Source organism: Monodon monoceros, unplaced genomic scaffold, assembly GCF_005190385.1.
Source record: "Monodon monoceros isolate NGI ecotype Baffin Bay Population unplaced genomic scaffold, NGI_Narwhal_1 Super_Scaffold_19, whole genome shotgun sequence".
NCBI lineage: Eukaryota > Metazoa > Chordata > Mammalia > Artiodactyla > Monodontidae > Monodon > Monodon monoceros.
The window spans coordinates 73,457,050-73,477,893 of NW_021703775.1; the positions used below are offsets into that span (position 1 = coordinate 73,457,050).

Consider the following 20,844-nt stretch of genomic DNA (forward strand, 5'->3'; position numbering starts at 1 on the left):
TGTGCTCCACAATGGGAGAGGCCACAACAGTGAGAGGCCCGTGTACAGCAAAAAAAAAAAAAAAAAAGTATATAGAGATCTATCACTTTTTAAAAATTGAGATAAAATCGACATATAACATTAGTTTCAGGTGTACAACATAATGATTCAGTATTTTTATTGTGAAATGAAATATTATTTCATTTCATATTGTGAAATGATCTAGTCTTTTTTTAATAGAACTGAGCATGTCATTGTTTGTTGTGTTTTGTAGCCTTCAAACCTATGTCTTTAAAATTCTAGTTCGTAGATAACACTGGGCCTTCTGAGAGTCTGTACCTTTGTTTTAGTGTGAAGTTCTCTCTATTAAAGAAATAATTTATTAAAAAAATTTTTTGGGTATGATAAAATTCTGTTTCTGAGAGTCTGCAAAGTGACAGCTGTAGTTTTAGGCACTAGATACAACAAAAAAAATATTCCAGATCTAGATCAGGAGAGATGGATAAGTAACCAAGCAATTACAATGTGTTGTGATAGGTACTAAGACAGGGAAAAGACAGCAACATGTAGAAGAATTATGTAACCTAGACTTAGAGGGACCAGGGAAGGCATCCTAAGGGAAATGATATCTGTACTGAGGCATTAGCCACAAAGAAGTTTGGTGTGTAGAATGTCCTAGGCCTAAGAGATAGCATTTGAGGAGGTCCAGAGGAGTTGAACTTAGCCATGTTTTGGGATATTGAAACAATTTTGAGAATCAGTACAGTATAATGCTAAAGGAAGAAGAGCTGTATGTGATGAAATTAGAAAGATTAGCAGAAGGCAGATCATGCAGATTATAAGTTATACAAGGAGTTTGGACTTAACTCTAAGAGCATTGGGAAGCCAATGAAAGGTTTTGTTTTTGTTTTGTTTTGTTTTTTGTCCAATGAAAGGTTTTAAGAATGGGAGCAATGTGGTCAGATTTGTTCTTTAGGAACATCTCTATGTTTGCAATATGAAAAAAGGAGAAAGGGAAGAAAGATGGGGGCAGGTGTACCAGTTAGGAAATTACTATGGTAATTCAGGTGATAGATCGTAGTGGATGGTAGCCTGAACCAGGGTGATGACAAAGAAGATGGAAGTAAGTAGACATATTCTAGCGATACTTAGATAGTAGAACAGATAGGACCTTGTTATTGATTGGGTTGGGGATGAGAGGATGGAAGTGTCTAGAGTGGTATCCAGGTTCTTAGCTTTGCCGCTGGATGGATGGTGGTACCTTTCATTGAAATAAGGGATGTGGGAAAAGACTGGTTTTGAGGGGAGATTTCAGTTTTCAACATGTTGAGTTTTTCATCCCATAGGACATCCAAGTACATATGTCTAGACCACAGTTAGATTTATACGCCTGCAGCTTAGAAATATCTGGATTGAAGGCATAATTTTGGGAATCACCAGCATAGGGATGGTAATTTAAACCATTGGAATAGATGAAAAACCCAGGGGCCATCTGTAGAGTGAGAACCAGCACATTTAATGGATGGATAGGAGAAGAGAATTCCATAAAGGATACTGAAAAGTAGAAGTCTTGGAGATGTCATAGAAACCAAGAAGGAAGGAAGAGGTGGTCAAAACAAAAAGACAGGGAGGAGGGTGGGAGGGAGGCTCAAGAGAGAGGGGATATATGTACACATATAGCTGATTTACTTTGTTCTACAGCAGAAACTAACACAACATTGTAAAGCAATTAGAGTCCAATAAAAAAAGTAAAAACATGAAATAAAATAATTTAAGTACTTAAAAAAAAAGGAAAGAAAAAAGCATCCGTTGGATTTATCAAGAGGCCATCAGTGATCTCCACGAGGGCAGTTTCACCTTCCCCACAGTGGAGTTATGGGGCAGAAGCCAGACTGCGTTGGGTTGAGGGTTGAGCGCGAGGTGAGGGAGCAAAGATTACAGTGTGGATAACTCTTTCAAGAAGTTTGGCTGGGAAAGGAATGGTAGAAATAGGGCGGTAGTTAGGAGGGAACTTAAGGTTGAAGGAAGAGGTTTTTGTTTGTTTGTTTTTATCTGAGGTGGTAGTTTTGAAGAGGAATAGATCTGAGTATGTTTAAATGCTTATAAGAAAGGGCCTGGAGAGGAGTTTAAAGAGAAAGAGAAGGGGAATTCCCTGGCGGTCCAGTGGTTAGGACCGGGTGCTTTCACTGCCAGGCCTGGATTCGATCCCTGGTCGGGGAACTAAAATCCCACAAGCCGCACTGAGGGGCCAAAAAAAACCAAAACCAAAACCAAAAAAATACAGAGAGAGAGAGAAAATGTGAATAATCAGTAGAGGGAGATCTTTGCAAAGCTCAGAAGGGATTAGATCAGAGAATAGGTAGAGGGATTAGCTTTAGATTGGTGTCTGGTTGGGGACATACCTCTTCCTTTGTATTAGGGGGCAAAGCAGAAAGGATAAGTGTGGGTTCAGTTATGTTCTGAATGTTTGAAAGTGGGAATGGGGGATTTCTTTTCTGAAAGCTTTTATTTTCTTTCCAAAGTAAAAGATGAATTCATCTGCTATTTGGGAGTGAGGTCCTGAGTGAGAATTTAGAAGAGAAGGGAGAAAGTTGGAAACAGCTGCTATTTCAAATGCTTAGTGTGTGTTTGGCACATAGTAGGTGCTCAGTAAATGTTTAACAACTGAATAAATTGAACAAACGCATGAATACTGTGAAGAATGTGAGAGCTCTTTAGGGAAACAGAGATTTCTAGAACAGTTGTTAGAGAATCATGACCTTGAACTTTTAAGGAAATAATTATGTTTTATGTTTGTTTTAGGGAATCGCATTTGGGGAAAAGACCTGAAGGGTATACAGTTATGTCATGTAGCATGGTCCGCAGATAGTAAAATCTTACTTTTTGGAATGGCAAATGGAGAAATACACATTTATGATAATCAAGGGAATTTTATAGTAAGTACATATATTCCTTACTTTTATTTACACAACTTTGTATGATTATTTTATATATCATTCATATATGTATACACATTCATTTATTATGATAGTTTGCGTAATCAAGAAAGTCCTCAATTCAGGGTTTTTTTTCCAGTTGTCTAAAAATTCATTTTATTAAAAAAACCTTCTGGGTTGCTTCAAGGTAAATTAATGCTCTTAGTTCTGATTTCCTGGTAGCTGGGAAGGACAAGGCTTTTCAATACAAGGCTTCAGTGTATTGAAGCTGAGGGATGATGGGTAGGATGATGTGCAGTTTGATCTTTGTGTCTTCAAATACCTGAAGCCAAAGGTGACATGAGATACCAAAGATATTTTTGTAGCAAGGTACTAGATTATAAAAAGGATGGAAGATTTAAACAGTAAGGGACAAAAATCAGGTCCTGGAAAGAAGGCAAAATAGAATAGGCTTAGGTAGCAGAATCTCCAGAAAAACTCTAGCTTTGTGAGATCTAGCTATGATAGATCTCTGATCTTACTTATGGGCCAGTTTTATTTTTAGTGAGGGTTAAGACGTCACATGAACCCACTCGTTGGTGGAAGTGATAGTAACCAACTTTTACATGACACTTTGCTATTTTCAGAGTAATTTTGTATACCTTTGATCATTTGAGTCTCATAAAAACTCTATGAGCTTTTTTGAAATCCTCATTTTACAAATGGGGAAAACTGAAACTCAGGTGAAGTGATTTGTCCATGGTTGGGTAAAGCAGTAAGTGATGGAGCTTGTATTCAAAACCAGATTTTTAAATCCTATTTTCAGTGTCTTTCCATAATACTCTATACATACTAATCCCTGTTTTAAAATATACAATACTAACTAACTGATTTTATTTAGATGAAAATGAAACTGAATTGTTTGGTGAATGTCACTGGAGCAGTCAGTATCGCTGGAATTCACTGGTACCATGGCACAGAAGGCTATGTGGAGCCACACTGCCCCTGCCTTGCGATTTGTTTTGACAATGGCAGATGCCAAATAATGAGACATGAGAATGACCAAAGTATGTAACTTTTCTTTTTTTAATGTGGAGAATTAAAAAAATATTTTAAAATTATTCTTAAGATTATAAAGTTCTCTAGACTAAATATTTTACCACAGTTACTTTTTTTTTGTTGACTAGATCCTGTTTTAATTGATAGTGGCATGTATGTAGTAGGTATCCAGTGGAACCACACTGGCAGCGTGTTAGCTGTGGCAGGCTCCCAGAAGGCCATCACCCAGGACAAAGATGTAAACACTGTGCAATTTTACACTCCATTTGGTGAGGTAAATGTATTAAAGGTTTTGTCTTTCTTTCTTTCCATTTAAATATGCAGTGAGTAAGGTAGGGGAAAGAAGGATGGAGGAAGGGGGTATAAACTTGTCACATTTTTTAAAATGGACATTTTAAGTGAAAATGATGAACTATCAGGTGTATGTCTTTGAATAATATCCTTATATTATAAGCCTCCATTTTATCGTGGAATTTATTTTATAATCTTTACATTTAGAAAACCAGATGTTTCATATAAGAAATCATTAGGGAGTAGTTACTGAGAGTATTTTCTCTGTGATCTGAATATGCATCTCTTTACAGCTGTTTTTTGAGTTGTTTTTAGTGTAATTTAGCTGTTTCAGATTAATCTGGGGGGGGGGTTAATATGATAAATTAAATGTGCTGTCTATCCTTTTCCCAAACTTCTAATTGTTTCAATTTGTTGTGGAATAATAGATTATTTTAAGAAAATCTCTTTATAATTAATCTTAGGTGATGCTACATTAAAATATAAACATTTTTTCATAAATAACATGGTATCCTTCTCAATAGTATTATTAATAAATTTAATTTTTGAAGAGACTTTTCTTGAAGCAGCAGTGGAAAATATAAAATAGGAGAATTAACATGTTGTGCATTTTAAAAATTTAGAAAATGAGAACTTATTAGTGACTAAGCTTAATAATTTTCACCTATTTTATTTTCTTACTTTAGACTATATTCAGTCTCTTTTGAATATCCTGTTGGTTTTTATAAATTCACCTTAGACTTCAATAATATTTATTTTTGGCTACACAAAAACCTATACCAGTTTCACTATGTTAATACTTTTTAATGTATTTTAAGAAATTCTGTTAGTGAGTAATGGTGTCAGCTGATGCTGAAAGTTACCCAGCAGAACGTGCTCTGGAGAGTATGTAGTCTCTGTACTTTGTCAACTAATAATATTTCTGGTAGATGTAAAAGCTAAGGAAAAACAGAAGTATAGTTCTCAAGATTCCTAAATAATTAAAAATCTGAATTCTAGTTATCTCAATGTTTATAGCTTTCTTTTAAATTCATGTTCTTTATTCGTTATTTTTGTTTGTTGCCATTGGCTTATTTATCATTATATTATCTTATCAGCTTATTTTTGTTAGTTCAGTCTTCTCCAAGTATAAAAACATGCATTCAAAGGCCTGTTTGCTTTATCTTGCAAATCAACTGTTATGTGTTAAATTGAAAACTGTAAGTGGTTTTGGTATAGTTGTAATTAAAGGTATCTAGCATAGGTCCTCGGGGTATTTAGTCATAGTATTTTTTGAATGAGTGAATATATGGGGTATTTATTTTTGGATCTATGTTATTAGAAAGAACTTGGGAAGAAATTAACTAAAGATTGAAACTTAAGGAAAACCTCAGGGAAGAATTTACTTTTGGTTCTGAGGGCTGGGGTCTTCTAGTTTTATCAGTGTGGTCTTAGCCATGGGAGGGGATGACAGAGCATGGGGTTTGTAGTCTGGTTGACCTGGCTTTGGCTTTGAATTCCGTTTCTACAGTGTGGTTTCACTTAGAGAAGTTATTTAACCTCTGAGACTCGGTTAACGTATTTCCTGAAATAAAGGTAACATCTCATGGCACTGTTGTAAAAATCAAAGGAGGTAACTCTGGGGACATGTCTACAGTGTTCTTTCCCCGCTGCTGCCACCGCCTGGCATGTTTCTCAGAGTTAGAAGATGGCCTTATTCTCCTCCTAGTATGGATTGTCAGTACCAAGAGTGATGTTGTGAGACCCTGCTTTTTCCTTCTGGTTTCGTACAGGCAGCAGGACAGATAGAGTGGACCCTCCTAGGTTACAACTTTTTTTTTCCCCATTGGTTTCCCTGGCAAAGTGGAGTTTAATATATTAAATTTGATTTTAGAGCATATCTGCTTAAGAACGAGGGATACCAGTATAATTTATTAAAATTCTTGGGATTATACTGTTTTGTCAAATAAACATAGATTAAAAATGTTTTCTTTCTTTGTCCACATTAAAAAAGTCTTTGTATTCATTTATTCATTTGCTAATTTAGCCATTAAATATTCTGTTAGTATATGAAGAAATTCACTTGAAGGCATGATACATTTATTTACTTGATATTCTTTTGAGTACTTGTTTACCAAGGAATCTATTAAGGGATAGGGTAATAAATGTGAATATGATAAAGTTAGTGCTCTCAAGTAGCTCATTGTCTAAATTCTCTGGGACCGTAGAGGAAGGGAAGAAGGCAGGAAGTAATATTTAAGTTGCTTCTTGACAGATGAATAGGAGTACTCCTGCAGGACAAGGAGTAGTAGGATGAGGGAGTCTTGGGGAAAAGGAAAGAAGGATTTCAGGCAGAAGAGATATTATATGGGCCAAAGGAATGGAGGCACAGTAATTCCCTCATGAGGAGAACACAGTAATTACAGCTAACTCGTAAGGTGTTGAGCCACAGAGTTTTGGGCAAGTGGGGAAAGTCACTGTATACTATTCTAGAGAATGTACTGGTGGGGAGCTATTGATTTTTAAAAATTATTAAACATTTTTTAAAAGCAGAGTAGGACATGATTAGATATGTCTTCTAGAATGATAATCATGGCAGTAGAGTGGAGATTGAATTGGAAGGGCAGGAATGAGAAAAGAGACAAAAGGTAAAAATTGCAGTTAGGAGGCTGTCACCATGGTTCAGTCAAGAAAGAAGGCAGTTGTAGTGGAGGATAGAAAGGAGTGAAAGCAAAACGCTTGGCATCTGGTTGGCTGTTGGGGGTGGGATGGGGCATGAACGAGAGGAAAGACTTCAAGGATTGAGTTTATTACTCCAATATTTCATTGATTCTAAGAAGCACAATTCTTTACAACTCTAAATTGGGATGCACCTTAAAATCAAAGTTGTCCTATTTTTAGCTAGCAGTGTGTTTTTCTTTGCTAAGTTGTTCATAAAAATAAAGATGCGTATTTAAATCTCTGGCATCTTAGATTTGATGAAATTTGATACTGAATTCTTTGGCTATAGTTTGTGAATTTCTCCTCTCATATGTTTGCTTTACATTATAAAAATTGAAGGGAAATGATTTGAAGTTTGTAGCAACCTTTCATAAAATAATTTTTGTACCACTTTTGATCTCTGTGAAGTGATTGGTGGTATTTTATTTAATTGTGATACTTTAGGTTAAATATAATTACTTTTTTCAGCATCTGGGTACTTTGAAGGTTCCTGGAAAGCAGATGGCTGCACTATCTTGGGAAGGAGGTGGACTGAAAGTTGCACTAGCTGTTGATTCTTTTATATATTTTGCAAATATTCGACCCGATTATAAGGTGAGTATTAAGAGCAAATGTAAAAAAAAAAATGTTTTTTATGATATAATTTTGTTATAGCTGAAAGTATAATGTGTGTTTCTTGCATATATTCATAGCCACATTGTTTTATAAACCAGTTGAAAGGAGGCTTTTTTCAGTGTGAAGGCCTTAGAACTGGTAAATGTTCCTGGAATACTATATTTAATTAGTAAAATTACTCCAACAGTATCAGGGTCTCAGCAGGAAACAGATGGCACAAAGGAGTAATTGAAGAGAGATTGATGAAGGGTTTATTACAGAGGGATGAGCAGAGTTAAGGGGACCAGAACGGGATGACAAAGCAAGCACCCAGAGACTAGCAACAGTGGGCAAGAGAAGGAAGTATTGTTCCTGGAACCCACCAGCTCTGTGGCTACGCAAGAGGATCTACTCCATAGGGGCACAGCCACTGCTAGCTGGCCGGGCAGAGACAGCCTTGGGGAGTAAATAATTCAGCCCATCTCACCACCTGCTGGTGCCTTCTGTTGGCCAAGCCCAACTGGAAAGCAGAAGGCAAGGTAGTCCTGGTAATGGATTTCATAGAAGTCAGCCTCCAGGGCACGGAGCAGGGCAGAGAATGGCGGAGAATGGATCAGAAGGGGAAAATGAGGCTAAGCAGCATAATGACTAATCAATATTTTACCTTAAATTTAACACTTGACCCATAACAAGCTGTGAAGTATGAGACTGAGCTGGTAAACTACTAAGGATACTTGTTGTGAGAAGACTTATATATCTAATTTTTAAAGGTCAAGCACCTTGGAGAAATGACTGATTCTAGGACTAGGGCAGGGAAAACGCAAGATAAGCCTGGAGCATCTTATAGTGCCAGAAAGTAAGGAAGTGCTCAAAAAACAAAAGGATGGGGTACGCCAAAGGGACAAGGGAGCCAGCCTGAAAGAGCTCACGGTGGCCAAGGCTGGAACAATTGGAGCAACAAAATAAATGATGTAACATTGGATTGTAACCCAAATTATACAACAAATGTCCATGAGTACAACCTGATATCAATAAATTATTTAAATAAACAAATGGGGGAGAAGAAACAAATCTTCCTTACAGAAGTATTCTAATTTACTAGACACCACCCTGCCAGCAGGTGGAGCAAAGTCCCCTACCTCGTTCCCCCAACTTGAGTGTGGGCTGCATTTAGTGACTTACTTCCAAAGAGTGGAGTATGGAAAAAAAGGGGGAAAAAATAAAGTGACTTTACAGTGGAGAAACCTGGAGAACACCACCTTGTCCAGGCGATCGGGGTTAGCATCATCAGTGACGTCACATGGCTATCACTACCCCCTGATGTGATGTGATGAGAAGAGGTCTTCACCTGTGGGGTGATCTTCCTAAAAACTGGTAACCCCAGTCTAAGCCTGAGAAAAACATCAGACTAACATGAATGGAGGCACATTCTACATACTACCTGACCAGGACTCCTCAACACTGTCAATATCATCAAAAACCTGGAGAGACTGAGAAACCATCATAGCCCAGAGGAGCCTAAGGAGACATGACGACTAAATATAATAATGTGTTCCAAAGGGGATTCTGGATTAGAAAAAGGACATTAGGGAAAAGCGAATGAAGTCCAAACTGAGTTTGGAGTTCTGTTAATAGTAATGTATCAGTGTTGGTTTCTTAGTTGTGACAAATGTACTGTGGTAATGTAAGATGTTAACAACAGGGGAGAATGAGTAAAAGGTTAGGGTACACTGTATTAGTTTTGCAACTTTTGTATAAATCTAAAATTATTTTAGAGTTAAAAAGTTTATTTTAGAAAGTAATCACCATATTACTTTGAATAGTAAACACTGGAGACTTCTCTGGTGGTCCAGTGGTTGGGACTCTGCTTCCACTGTGGCAGGGCGTGGGTTCAATCCCTGGTTGGGGAACTGGGATCTCACATGCCCCACAGCACGGCCCCTCCCCCCCGCAAAAAAGAAGAGTAAACACAGTGTTAATAATGTAGACACTGAATATTGATTTATTCAAAATTACGTATAAATTTGTTGGGAGAGGGAAAGCTCTAAGTTCTGTAATCAATCCACATGTGATATGGAAATCAATACCAAAACAGTTACAGCTAAAATAGTTGTAAATGGCTACCCCAAGGAGGAAATCAGGCAGGGGGCTCCTGCATTTTGTTTTTGTGTGGTAAGCCATGTAGAATTATTTGACTATAAACTATGTGCATATGTTACTCTGACAAAAACAAATATAAAAAAATGTGGATGGGAGAAAAAAGGCAAAGCCGCTATTTCTGAATTTTGGTTTCAGGACTCAGAATTGAACTTTGGCAGGGATCTCTCTTGCTGTTGTCCCCTAAGCAACTGTTATTGACTATTGAAAAATCTGAAATTTTCACCACTGAAGCTTAAATCTTACAAACTAAAATAAGGAAAGTTAAACCAAATTTATTTTTGTGGTACATTTTTTTAACTGTCTTTATTACTTTTAGATTTGTTATTTTAGTGAGAAAAGAGATTAAGCTGAATATTCAGTCCTTCTCTCTTCCATTTCTAAAGAATTTGTTTTGTCAGCACCGATGAACCACGTATCTGCAGTATTTCTAGAGGAAAAATATAAAAATATAATAATATGACTTTCCCAATGTTAATTGCTTGCTTTTTCTTTCTCTTTCTTTCTTTCTCTCTCTTCCTTCCTTCCTTCCTTCCTTCCTTCCTTCCTTCCTTCCTAACTTACTTCCTCCCTCCCTCCCTTCCTTCCTTCCTTGCTTCCTTCCTTCCTCTCTCTCTCTTCCCTCCCTCCTTCTGTTCCCTCCCTTTCCTTCCTCCTTTCTTCCTAGTGGGGTTATTGCTCAAACACTGTAGTTTATGCTTATACCAGACCTGATCGTCCAGAGTACTGTGTTATATTTTGGGATACAAAAAACAACGAGAAATATGTTAAGTATGTGAAGAGTCTCATTTCTATTACTACTTGTGGAGATTTCTGCATTTTGGCTACAAAAGCTGATGAAAATCATCCTCAGGTAGGTGTTCCTTGATATCTTAAAACTTAGATGGGTTAACTACTTGGCGGAGTTGGGCTATAGTTCTCTGTCTTCTCAAGCATGGCCTCTGTACTGACAGGTACAGCAAAGTATTGGGTCTATTGGCCATGTCTGTCTAGACCTCTGTTTGGAAAGTTATATGACTCCATTGGTTCTGTGTCCCCTGATTTTTTTCTCCAATTAGTTAATCCATTGGCAGTTTATATTGACCTGTACTGAAGCTTTTTGTCTCTGAAATATATTTAAAACACCACAATTCTTTTCCAATTTAAAATTCCATAAGTAGAAATGAATAACCAGATGTCTAGTACAAATGCTCAAGAAATTATGTAACAATGGCCATTTATAACAATTTGGGTAGTTTTGACATTCAGAAATGTACTTTTATGTGGACTTATATTGCTTTAAAAGACAGTGTCTCATAACATACAATAAATAATGCCCTTTAAAAAAGTCTGCTAACAATTTAAATATTTGCGGAAGTATGCAAATTTTTCAATGTCTTTGGCTGTGTTATAAATTATTTCATCCCGTTAAAAAGTATAGAATTTTTAGTTTAAGGTGGCCATTGAACAGCCACATTTGGCTCTGTTCTCTCCTGAAACTGACTGAAACAACAGGAAAGGTATTTTTTAAAAAGCTATAAGCCCATAGGGATCAGAAAGGGAGAGGAAAAAGCAACATAATTTTGGAGTTTAGAGAGTAGGGAGATTAGTGGTAATTACCTTAGCAGACCCAAGAAAATGGAACCCTCAGCCATCAGTGGAGAAAGGAAAGAAGCAACGAGTTTACATCACAGAATCCCAGAAACACAGGACTTGGTGGTGGTACCTGGTAGGAGAAAGAATTGAACAGAAAAGCGATTTGGAAGTACCAGAGATTATGCAGGCAGGAGAATACTTTGGGAAAAAGAAAAAGGGTCATATAAAGGAGCAGATTTCTAGATCCCCTCCCACTACTGAGCCTGTGGGCAGCTGCCCTTCTAACCACGAGGGAGACTGGTTTACCCTCCAGAGAGGATACGGAGTCCCTGCACTGAAGGGCACCAAGCACAGGGAAGGGTGGTGGAACTCTTGCTGAAAACAGGGCAGTTAGATTAATGTTACCGCAGTCTTCATTTCCCACTTGGTTCCAGAACAGATTTCATGGGATCAGGTATCATAATGGCATTTGACTTGTCAACCTCAATACTTTGGAGAATTGCTTTCAAAATTCTGAGGGAAAATGATTTCCCACCTTGAATTCCATACCTTAAGCAAACTGCTCATTAAATATGAGGGTAGAATAAAGACATTTTTAGATGTACGAGATCACCAAAAATTTACCTTCCGAGCTTTCTTAACTTAGGAGGTTACTTTGGGATATGGTTTACCAAAACGAAGAATAAACTAAGAAAGAGGAAGGAACCAGGTAACCTGACAACAGTGGCGTGGACTGGTACCAGCTGGCAGTTGTGCACACGCCTAGGGAGTGAGTCATCAAATGAGAGCAGCCCAGGTGGCTCCAAAAGAAATTCAAGATGAAATTAGTAGAATAGTTAATGTGGTTGACCACCTGAGGGGACACATAGATAACCCGGAGACAACTGGGGACTTGAGTTAGTAATAAACACAGAGAAAACTAAGCAAAGAGAAAAAAATAAAGGCAATTATCCACACCAGGGAAAGCTTTAAAACATGCTTGAAAGGAAAACAAATCATGTTATACTTGCCTCAGCTTCACTGAATAGCATTTAGAGTCAAAATGATGTATTCACTAGATTTTTTAAAAAAATAAAATTGTTTAAAAATTGAACTATAATAACATTTTAAAACTTAAATTCCGATTTAACAAGACTGTAGTGGAAAGATGGAGTGATGGGAGTGTGCTCCTGTGTAGTGGGAGGCTGGGAAGGAGGGGTGAAAGTAATGGTTACATGATGTCCTGAATTGAAACAAAACAGAACAAGAAGTAGCATTGTAAACATGTTACTTACATCTGTGGAGGTGAATAGCAAAAGAATGAATTACAGGAGCTGAAAGTAATTACTCTAGGGAGCAAGAAATGGGAAGTTGGGGGACTTCTGTTTTTAGTAAGATGTCTCATTTGATTCTTTAAGCTATGAGCATGTGAATAATAAGTATGTAAAACATTTATATTTTGTGGCAGTAAATAAGCTTGTTTTAAGTAGTGGAAGAGTAAATTATGATATTTTACTGTATTTTTTTTATCATTTAGTTTACGTTTATGAAATTAAACAAGTTTTACTTGAGATACTGAGAAAAGAAGTCTGTGTAAATAGTACGTTGAGAATTGGTTTATTTGAAATTATTATTCTAATCAAGAAAACATCTATGTAAAATATTATTCTTAGTACTAGATATAGAGAAGGTGACTAACAGCAAAAAAATTGAAATTACCATTAGAATAATCTGATGTAAAGTGTGCATTATGTTCGATTATTTTTCCTAATATTAATCATTGATAATTGTGTGTGTTAACCACTGGGCATTTTAAGTTATTTTCATTGGGTTGGGTTATGTTTTTTTCTGAATTAACTGAATTTTTCTGAATTTCTCATGTCATTTATATATTGCTTCAAAGGAGGAGAACGAGATGGAAACATTTGGTGCAACGGTAACAAATTGTTAGCTCTTACATAGCTGGTTATAGGATAAAAATGAGTTTTGAGGTTATAGCTGACCAGGAATTTTAGAAGTATAAAAATGAAAAGTAGCCAGTGTACTTGTGTTTCTTAAATGGTCTCTTAAAAACCAGTGTTCCACTATATTGAGAAATCAGCCTTAGTTTAATTTTAGTGCATATTTCTTTACTTTTGTCCTGTAGATTATCTTTGCTGTTCTTTGTATTTAATTTTATCAATTTTTTCCATGTTAATGATACTTGAAAAAGAGATAAGCATGGTATGTTAAGCATTATTTCTTTTACAATACATAAGCAGGAGTTTTGATACTTTCTGTTTTATTTGTTCACAGTTTGTGCTAGTTCTTTGTAATTCTATTGGCACACCTCTGGATCCCAAATACATTGATCTTGGTAAGGAAATGTTAATATTTACTCCCTCTTTAATCAAGTCTTATTTGTAAACTAATTTTAAAATATAACAATGGTATTATTATTAATTAGAACGGTATTCTCTAAAACAAGGATGAACATACTTCCTGGTTTGCCAGGTTCAGGTTCAGTACCAGTCTATGCCTGTTGTCATGGTAAAATTATTAGTAATGCCCCATTTCACTCTCAGAAGGATCCTGCTTAATACAATAACTTTTAAGTTCACTCTGTCTAAAATTCACAAGAATCTCACGACTGCTATACTGCCATCATTTGCTTTAAATGGGAAATATAATTGTATGAGAATTGGTATCCAGTGTAATGATTAGTATGTAATACACTGAGGATTATAGAAAGAATTCTGCCATGAAACCACTTTTATTATTAATAAACTGCCAAGTACCTCTCTTCCATAAAAAACACTTTAGCTGCTTGTTAAAGTGAGTTTGCCCTGTCCAGATTTTTCTGATGAAATTAGTTTATTAATAGGGACAACTTAAAAAAATTCCTGACTTTTTTGTTTTCAGAAGACATTTGTTTCTTTAGATTTACCCTTCCCTCTATCCAATGGCTATGAAAGTAACCATAAAAAATTCCAAATCTTATTCTTAGTATTTTGTCAAAAATTGTTACCAAATATTTTGTTGCCAATTTCACTATAACTTCCAAAATAATGATTTTCTTTTAACGTGTATATTAGTTTATTGGATATGGTGTTAGAAAAAATAGTAGGTTTCAAAAATTGAAAACCCATTGAATTATCTTCTGAATCTGAGGACTAGTCTTTTTTGTTTTTAGATTTCACATTCAGCCTTAACAATTAAATGTTAAAGTGTGCCTTCTAAGTTTTTTGCTAAGGTATTTGGGTGATACAAGCAAATGTGAAGAATGCTTACTGGCCTCAAAGATTTTAAACTCTGTGTTTAGGGTCTTGGTAACTCACTTTTAAACATTGAAACTTTTCAACTTCTTGTCTTATGTTCAGTGTTAGGTATGCTTATATGTTTCTCTCTCTATATTTATATATGTACATAAATGTTAGTGTTCTTTGTTAATGTTAATATTCCTTAGCTTAAAATTATTATACTTATCACATGAATATCTTCTATTTATTAGAAATATAATAGTCTTAAATCTAAGGGATGAATTCTGTCAGTCTTCAGATTATATGCTTTTTCTTTTAGTATCAAAAGTTTTAACATAATATCATAATGATGATAGGGTTAGCCTCAAAGTATTTTAATCACGTGCAGTCTATGTTTTAATAAAGCCAGATGTGAATCCTTTCCCTTCATAAAATGGCAAATGCTTGAGGGCATGATTATTTGTATTTTTGAGTCTTGAAACTTTTTTGCGGTCTCACTGGCTGAAATTTTAACAAACAGTTCTTTCACTGGTCTGCAGTAAACTCAGCCAAAAATTCAACATTTTTGCTTCACACATATCCTGTGAAATTCCTTTTTTAAGTTTCTATGCCAAATTTTCATGAGGACTAGAGGCTAAAGCAAAAAAAGTATATAACTGATATTGTTCTAGGAAATGTGATTTGTCATCTGCTCTTCCTGAAAATCTCTAGAGAAACTTTTAAAAAGAACATTATGTATTATTACAGAAGTTTAGTTTGTGAGGCTCTGTTGTACTGTACATGTAAGCATTAGGTACCATTTTTGGGGCCTCTTCCTTCGAGCCCTCAGTATACCTTTGGTGTGCTTCTATCCAAAGTACTTACTCTGCACTGTGATTATTGATTTTTTTTATCTACCTTCCCTCCAAGATTTTGAGCTTCTTAAAGATCTAACCATGTTTATTCATTTCTGTATCCCCACTGCCTAATGCTGTGCTTGCCCCATAACAAATGTTTATTGAATGTATGAAAATATTTAAAATAAAATCTATTTATTTAGCAAACCATCAATGAGTATATACTGTTTCAGGTACTGTACTGGGTACTGGGAGTGATAAGAAATTAACTCTGACATTTCCTGTAGAATGTCTAAACAGATAATTAAAATATAGTTAGTCTATTGAACAATGACATTTGCTCCCCTGCCGTGTGCTAGGTTTTGGTGCTAGGTGCTAGATAAGTAGATACCGGTGCATAAGGATGTCAGGGACATTTTTTCTACTTAGAGAAGGTTTCATTTGAGCTGAGTTCTGAAGGATAAGTATTTCTTCAGGTAACACTTTAAGGAGAGGAAACAGCATTTGCAGAGGAATGAAGGCATGAAAAGTGCCTGAAAAGTACCAGGTGCCTGTGCTGCAGCCATTTTGTGGGGAGCACGTAGGAGCTTTCTAATGGTGGCCGGTAGCATTTGCACTAAGTCTTCTATATAGGCCAGAGAGAGGTGATGTGATGAAAACAGTTCAGTGCAATTTCAGTTTAGCAGCTCTTTAAAGGGCTGAGAAATAGGTAGAAAAGTGGGGGAACATTACAGATGTAGACATTTATTTCAGGCCTCAGCATTAAAATATTACAAGCAGGTTTTACTTACATGTGAATTCCTAGATTGTCCTAAATTATTTTACATCCTTGCTTAGCTAGTAACTATTACCTATTAGTGTTACAAATTTCAATTAATGGAAGCATAATTACTTTCTTTACAATTTTTTCCCAATGATCTTTCTAGATATTTCAAATTTTTTCTTTCTGGATACTGAATAGTTGAGAAGGACATGGACTGCTTTTTTCCTGGTTATATTTTTTTCCTAAAATATTCAGTCTGTTAAAATTTGGTCTTCTAACTTTTTCCTAGAGGCTTAGCTCTAGCAAACTAAGAACTAAACCACCTGGATGGGATAGATGATAAATAATGATCTAGCATAATTTCTGTAGATAGGATTATCTGCCCATATGAATTTGCCAAAATTACTGCCATGCTGATTCAAAAGAACATGTTTCATATATATTGTATTTGTTTTTTGTATTGACTAGTGAATTTATATATCATTTTATTATAAAAAGCAAAAAATAATAGCAACCTCACCTAACAGTTATTAACCCTTAATGAGAAGCAGTCTGCCATAGTGGTTAAGAGCACAGATTCTGGAACCAGATTGACTGTGTTTGTGTCCCAGCTTCTACCGCTTTCTAGCTGTGCAACTTCAGTGAGTTATTTAACCATTCCGTCCTTCAGTTTCTTCATCTGCTAAATGGGGGTAATAATAGTGCCTGCCTTATAGGGCAGGTGTGAGTTATGTATGTAATACATTAATTATATATTAATATAATTATATATCATAACTATATAATTATATAAAAATGCCTGACATATAATTTTAAAAATTCAATAAATATTGGCATTTAAAATTATTATTATTAAGCATTTATTCTATGCCAGGCACTGTACTATGGTTTATATTTGTTATCTCTCTTAATCCTTAAAGTAGCTCTATAAGGTTTGTAATATTATTATTATCTTCAATTTACAGTAAGCAAACAGAGGTTCAGAGAGAATAAGTAATTTATCTAAGGCCACGGAGTTAGCAAGTGCCTGTGATATAAATCCAAGAAGTCTGACTTGCTATGAACCACTTTTTAATTTTGAATTAATTAGGCTGATAATAAACTTGTGATTATTTAGGATGTATCAAAAAAAAGGAAACATGAGTATAATTTATAATTGTAGCTAAACATTGGTTAGAAAAATGCTTTTATATGCTTAGGAAAAACTATTTTATTAGAAAGCAGTTAAGGTTTGTGAACTTACTTCACATCACACTAAAGGCATAATAGTTACCGGCATCAAAGTACCTGTGGTAGAATTTACTGAATATTTAGCAAATGTCTTATGATTTAGTGCAGATGGGCTCAGCAAAAGCTCAGCAAAGCCTAGGCCTAGCCTGCTCATTTGTCCCACTCAGGGCTGCCCCTGAATCGGGCTCTGCCACCATTCTCAGGACTGCCTTCCAGCCAGCTGTTCCCTACAGGAAGGCTTCTCACTCCCTCTAGAGTTTGGTAGTGGTACACATTTTGAATAGAGAAATCTTGACAACTCTAATTAAAAAAAAACTTTTTAATATGATTCAACTATACTAGTTATTTATTTAGCATATAAAAATTCTTGCGTTTGAATCTCGACTTGTTAATCTGTTCAGTTAACACTATACCATCAATCTAGTTTCTAATTCTTTGTTTAGTTCCTAAGTCTCTTAACTGCCCTAAATGTCCTTTATTTGGACTGTGGCAAGAACTCCATAAATGGTAGCTGTTATTAACACTGTTCCTTTATTCTGACTGTATTAATGATTACTTTGTACAGTAGTTTTGAATAGAGCAATATGTTTTGTACCATTTTAATTGTGAATTTAGAAATTAGCTACTAAAATGATCTTTTATGAAAGAGTTTTTTGTTTTTCTATATTTTTGTGAATGTGTGTGTTTAATTTTATATTGTTTATTTTGTTTGTGACCTTGGGCAAGTTATTTTACATCTTTAATCCTCTGTATCTGTAAGATGGATTTGATGAGACTACTTCATCAAAGGGTACACAGTAGGAATTTAATTAAATATTCTCTAAGAAATGGAACAGATGAAAAAAATGTTTAAGAGACTATATTCCTAAATTTGGAGAATTTAATTTTCTAAATTAATGAGGAAATATAACACATATGAGATCAGAGGGAAGGATAAAGGCCTGAACCAAGCAGTAATGGTAGTGGGGATGGGAGGAAGGAGTGGGATTTTATTTATCCATTTGGGCTGTTTCTATTTTTTTGACTCTTATGAATGCTGTTATTAATATTTGTGTATGAGTTTTTTTTGTTTTTTTTGTTTGTTTGTTTGTTTGTTTTTGCTGTACGCGGGCCTCTCACTGCCGCTGCCTCTCCGGTTGCGGAGCACAGGCTCCGGACGCGCAGGCTCAGCGGCCATGGCTCACGGGCCCAGCCGCTCCGCGGCAGGTGGGATCCTCCCTGTCCGGGGCACGAACCCGTGTCCCCTGAATCGGCAGGCGGACTCCCAACCACTACGCCACCAGGGAGACCCCTGTGTATGAGTTTTTGTGTAGACATATGTTTTCATTTCTCTTGGGTATATACCTAGGAGTGGAATTGCTAGGGCATGTGGTAATTCTATTGATATATTTAACATTTTGAAGAACTACCGAGCTGTTTTTCAAAGTGGATGCACCACTTTACATTCCTACCATTTCTCCACATTTTTTTTTGCAAATACTCATTATTGTCTGACTTCTTGATTCTAGCCATGCTAGTAGGTGTGAAATGTTATCTCATTGTGCTGTTGATTTGCCTGGTGGCTAATAATGTTGAGCATCTTTTCATTTGCTTAGTAGCCATTTGTATATCTTCATTGGAAAAATGTCTGCTCAGATGCTTTGCCCAATTTTAAATTGTGCTATTTGTCTCTTTATTATTGAGTTACAAGAGTTCTTTATACATTCTAGATGTAATTCCCTATCATGTATATGATTTTCAAATATTTTCTTCCATCTGTGGATTGTTTTTTCACTTTTTTGCTGGTGTCATTTGAAGCACAAACGTTTTTAATTTTGATGAAGTCCAGTTTATCTACTTTTTCTTTTCTTGCTTGTGGTTTTGGTGTCATATTTAAGAAATCATTGCCTAACCCAATGTCCCATAGATTTACACATAAGTTTTCTTCTGAGAGTTCTATACTTATGTCTGATTCATTTTGAGTTGATATTTCTGTATGGTCCTACAAACTTTTGACTCTTCTGAGTTCTCAGACTGTTTTTAGGGTATATTGTCTATAAGATGCGAGGCTGGACTCAGTGATCACTGAAGTCTTTTGCAGCACATTTTGTGGTTCTGTCTAATTGTAACCTAATTGCCTTAATGTTCTTTTTAATAGTACCATTGTTTGTTACAATGACCAAAACCCATGTGATAGCAGCTTCAAAAGAAGCATTTTATACCTGGCAGTATCGTGTGGCAAAGAAGCTCACAGCACTGGAAATTAATCAGATCACCCGGTCTCGAAAAGAAGGGAGAGAAAGGTATATCTTTTGATGAACATTTTTTAGTAGCTCAGCCATATCACATTTAAACCGGACGTAGCTATTTACAAATTGTCATGCTTGAGGACTGTAAATTGTTTTGATTACTAGAAATAATTTTCCATTAATTTGAATATCTTTCAGATTTATGTGTTTAAATTTATCAAAATAAAAGAGAGGTAGCATGGTGTAACAAAAGAAAAGCCTTTAGAGTTAAAGACTGGAAACCTATGTCTTTATAAGGGATGGCTATTCTCACTTATCTACTCTTGCCGTATTAGAGTTATAATGCTACACTGACATATGATTGTCTACCCAATACTTAATTCCTATGGGTTAGAGGTAGAGGTCTTTCCAGGACGGTGGGGTGATTCTAGTATCATAATCATCACAGGAGAGGCAGGTCCTTAGACACAGATATGGAGGAGGTCTCTAGGTGGGGAGAATTGGTCACTTGCCTTCTTTCTCTTGCCCTAGATTCCAGGGGTTTTGGGGTTGGAACTATTTCTGATAACTGGGGGTAAAGATGACTCTACCACGTGGAGAAATTAGGAGCCAGGATGGAGGGATTCTTTCTAATAAGTATAGCAGTGCATTTACTGTGTTTTGTAAGTTATATTGTCTCTGTTAGTGATATTCCATGTTTGCTGCCCTTTTGTTGTTATCCTAAGGCTTTAAGCAAAGCATTTGGTTGAGTAATTTTAACCTAATGATTGTTAATGAGGGCACAGGCCTGTGTTGGTGGTGGTGGGCAGCGGGAAGTCATGTCAGAAATCTCAGGTTGCTTTTTTCAAATCATTTTCCTTCACACATACTTGAGATCTTAATGCAATCTTCCCTTCCCTTTAAGACTCACTCATGTACTAAGGTAGGTGATATAACCCCAGTAAAAGTATTTTGGATACCTGAATTCATGTGGAAGCAGGAAAAAAAAGAAGTGGAAAAATACTATATCTTGTATTCTCTGTAGTTCTGAAAGACCCAGTGGGAAGAACCTTTGGCCTCTTTGTTACTAGTGCTAGTAACAAGAGACCTGCAGTCTGTGGGGAGAAGGTGGATCTTAGGACAAGGCTGGGGCAGAATAGTCTAGCCTCTCCATGGAGTGACTGTGCTCTGTGAACCAGCTAAAGACATGCTGGCTTCTGTTTAAATAAAGAAGGCATCATTTCCTTATATTTCTGTATACTTCCTAGTTTTAATGACTTTGGGCCAGTTCTCTCTGAACTTCAGTCTCGTCATCTGTAA

General features: G+C 36.0%; 1 protein-coding gene across 1 annotated transcript in view; it reads left to right on the plus strand.

The window, feature by feature from the left end:
* The window catches only part of WDR35 (WD repeat domain 35), a 60,346-nt gene that overhangs the window by 11,659 nt on the left and 27,843 nt on the right, over positions 1-20,844 (plus strand). Inside the window, exons 6-12 of the mRNA XM_029231353.1 lie at positions 2,782-2,915; positions 3,796-3,961; positions 4,082-4,227; positions 7,413-7,538; positions 10,363-10,548; positions 13,545-13,605; positions 19,455-19,599. Of these exons, the coding sequence (XP_029087186.1) occupies positions 2,782-2,915; positions 3,796-3,961; positions 4,082-4,227; positions 7,413-7,538; positions 10,363-10,548; positions 13,545-13,605; positions 19,455-19,599 (964 nt within the window). The remainder of the gene's footprint in view (positions 1-2,781; positions 2,916-3,795; positions 3,962-4,081; positions 4,228-7,412; positions 7,539-10,362; positions 10,549-13,544; positions 13,606-19,454; positions 19,600-20,844) is intronic.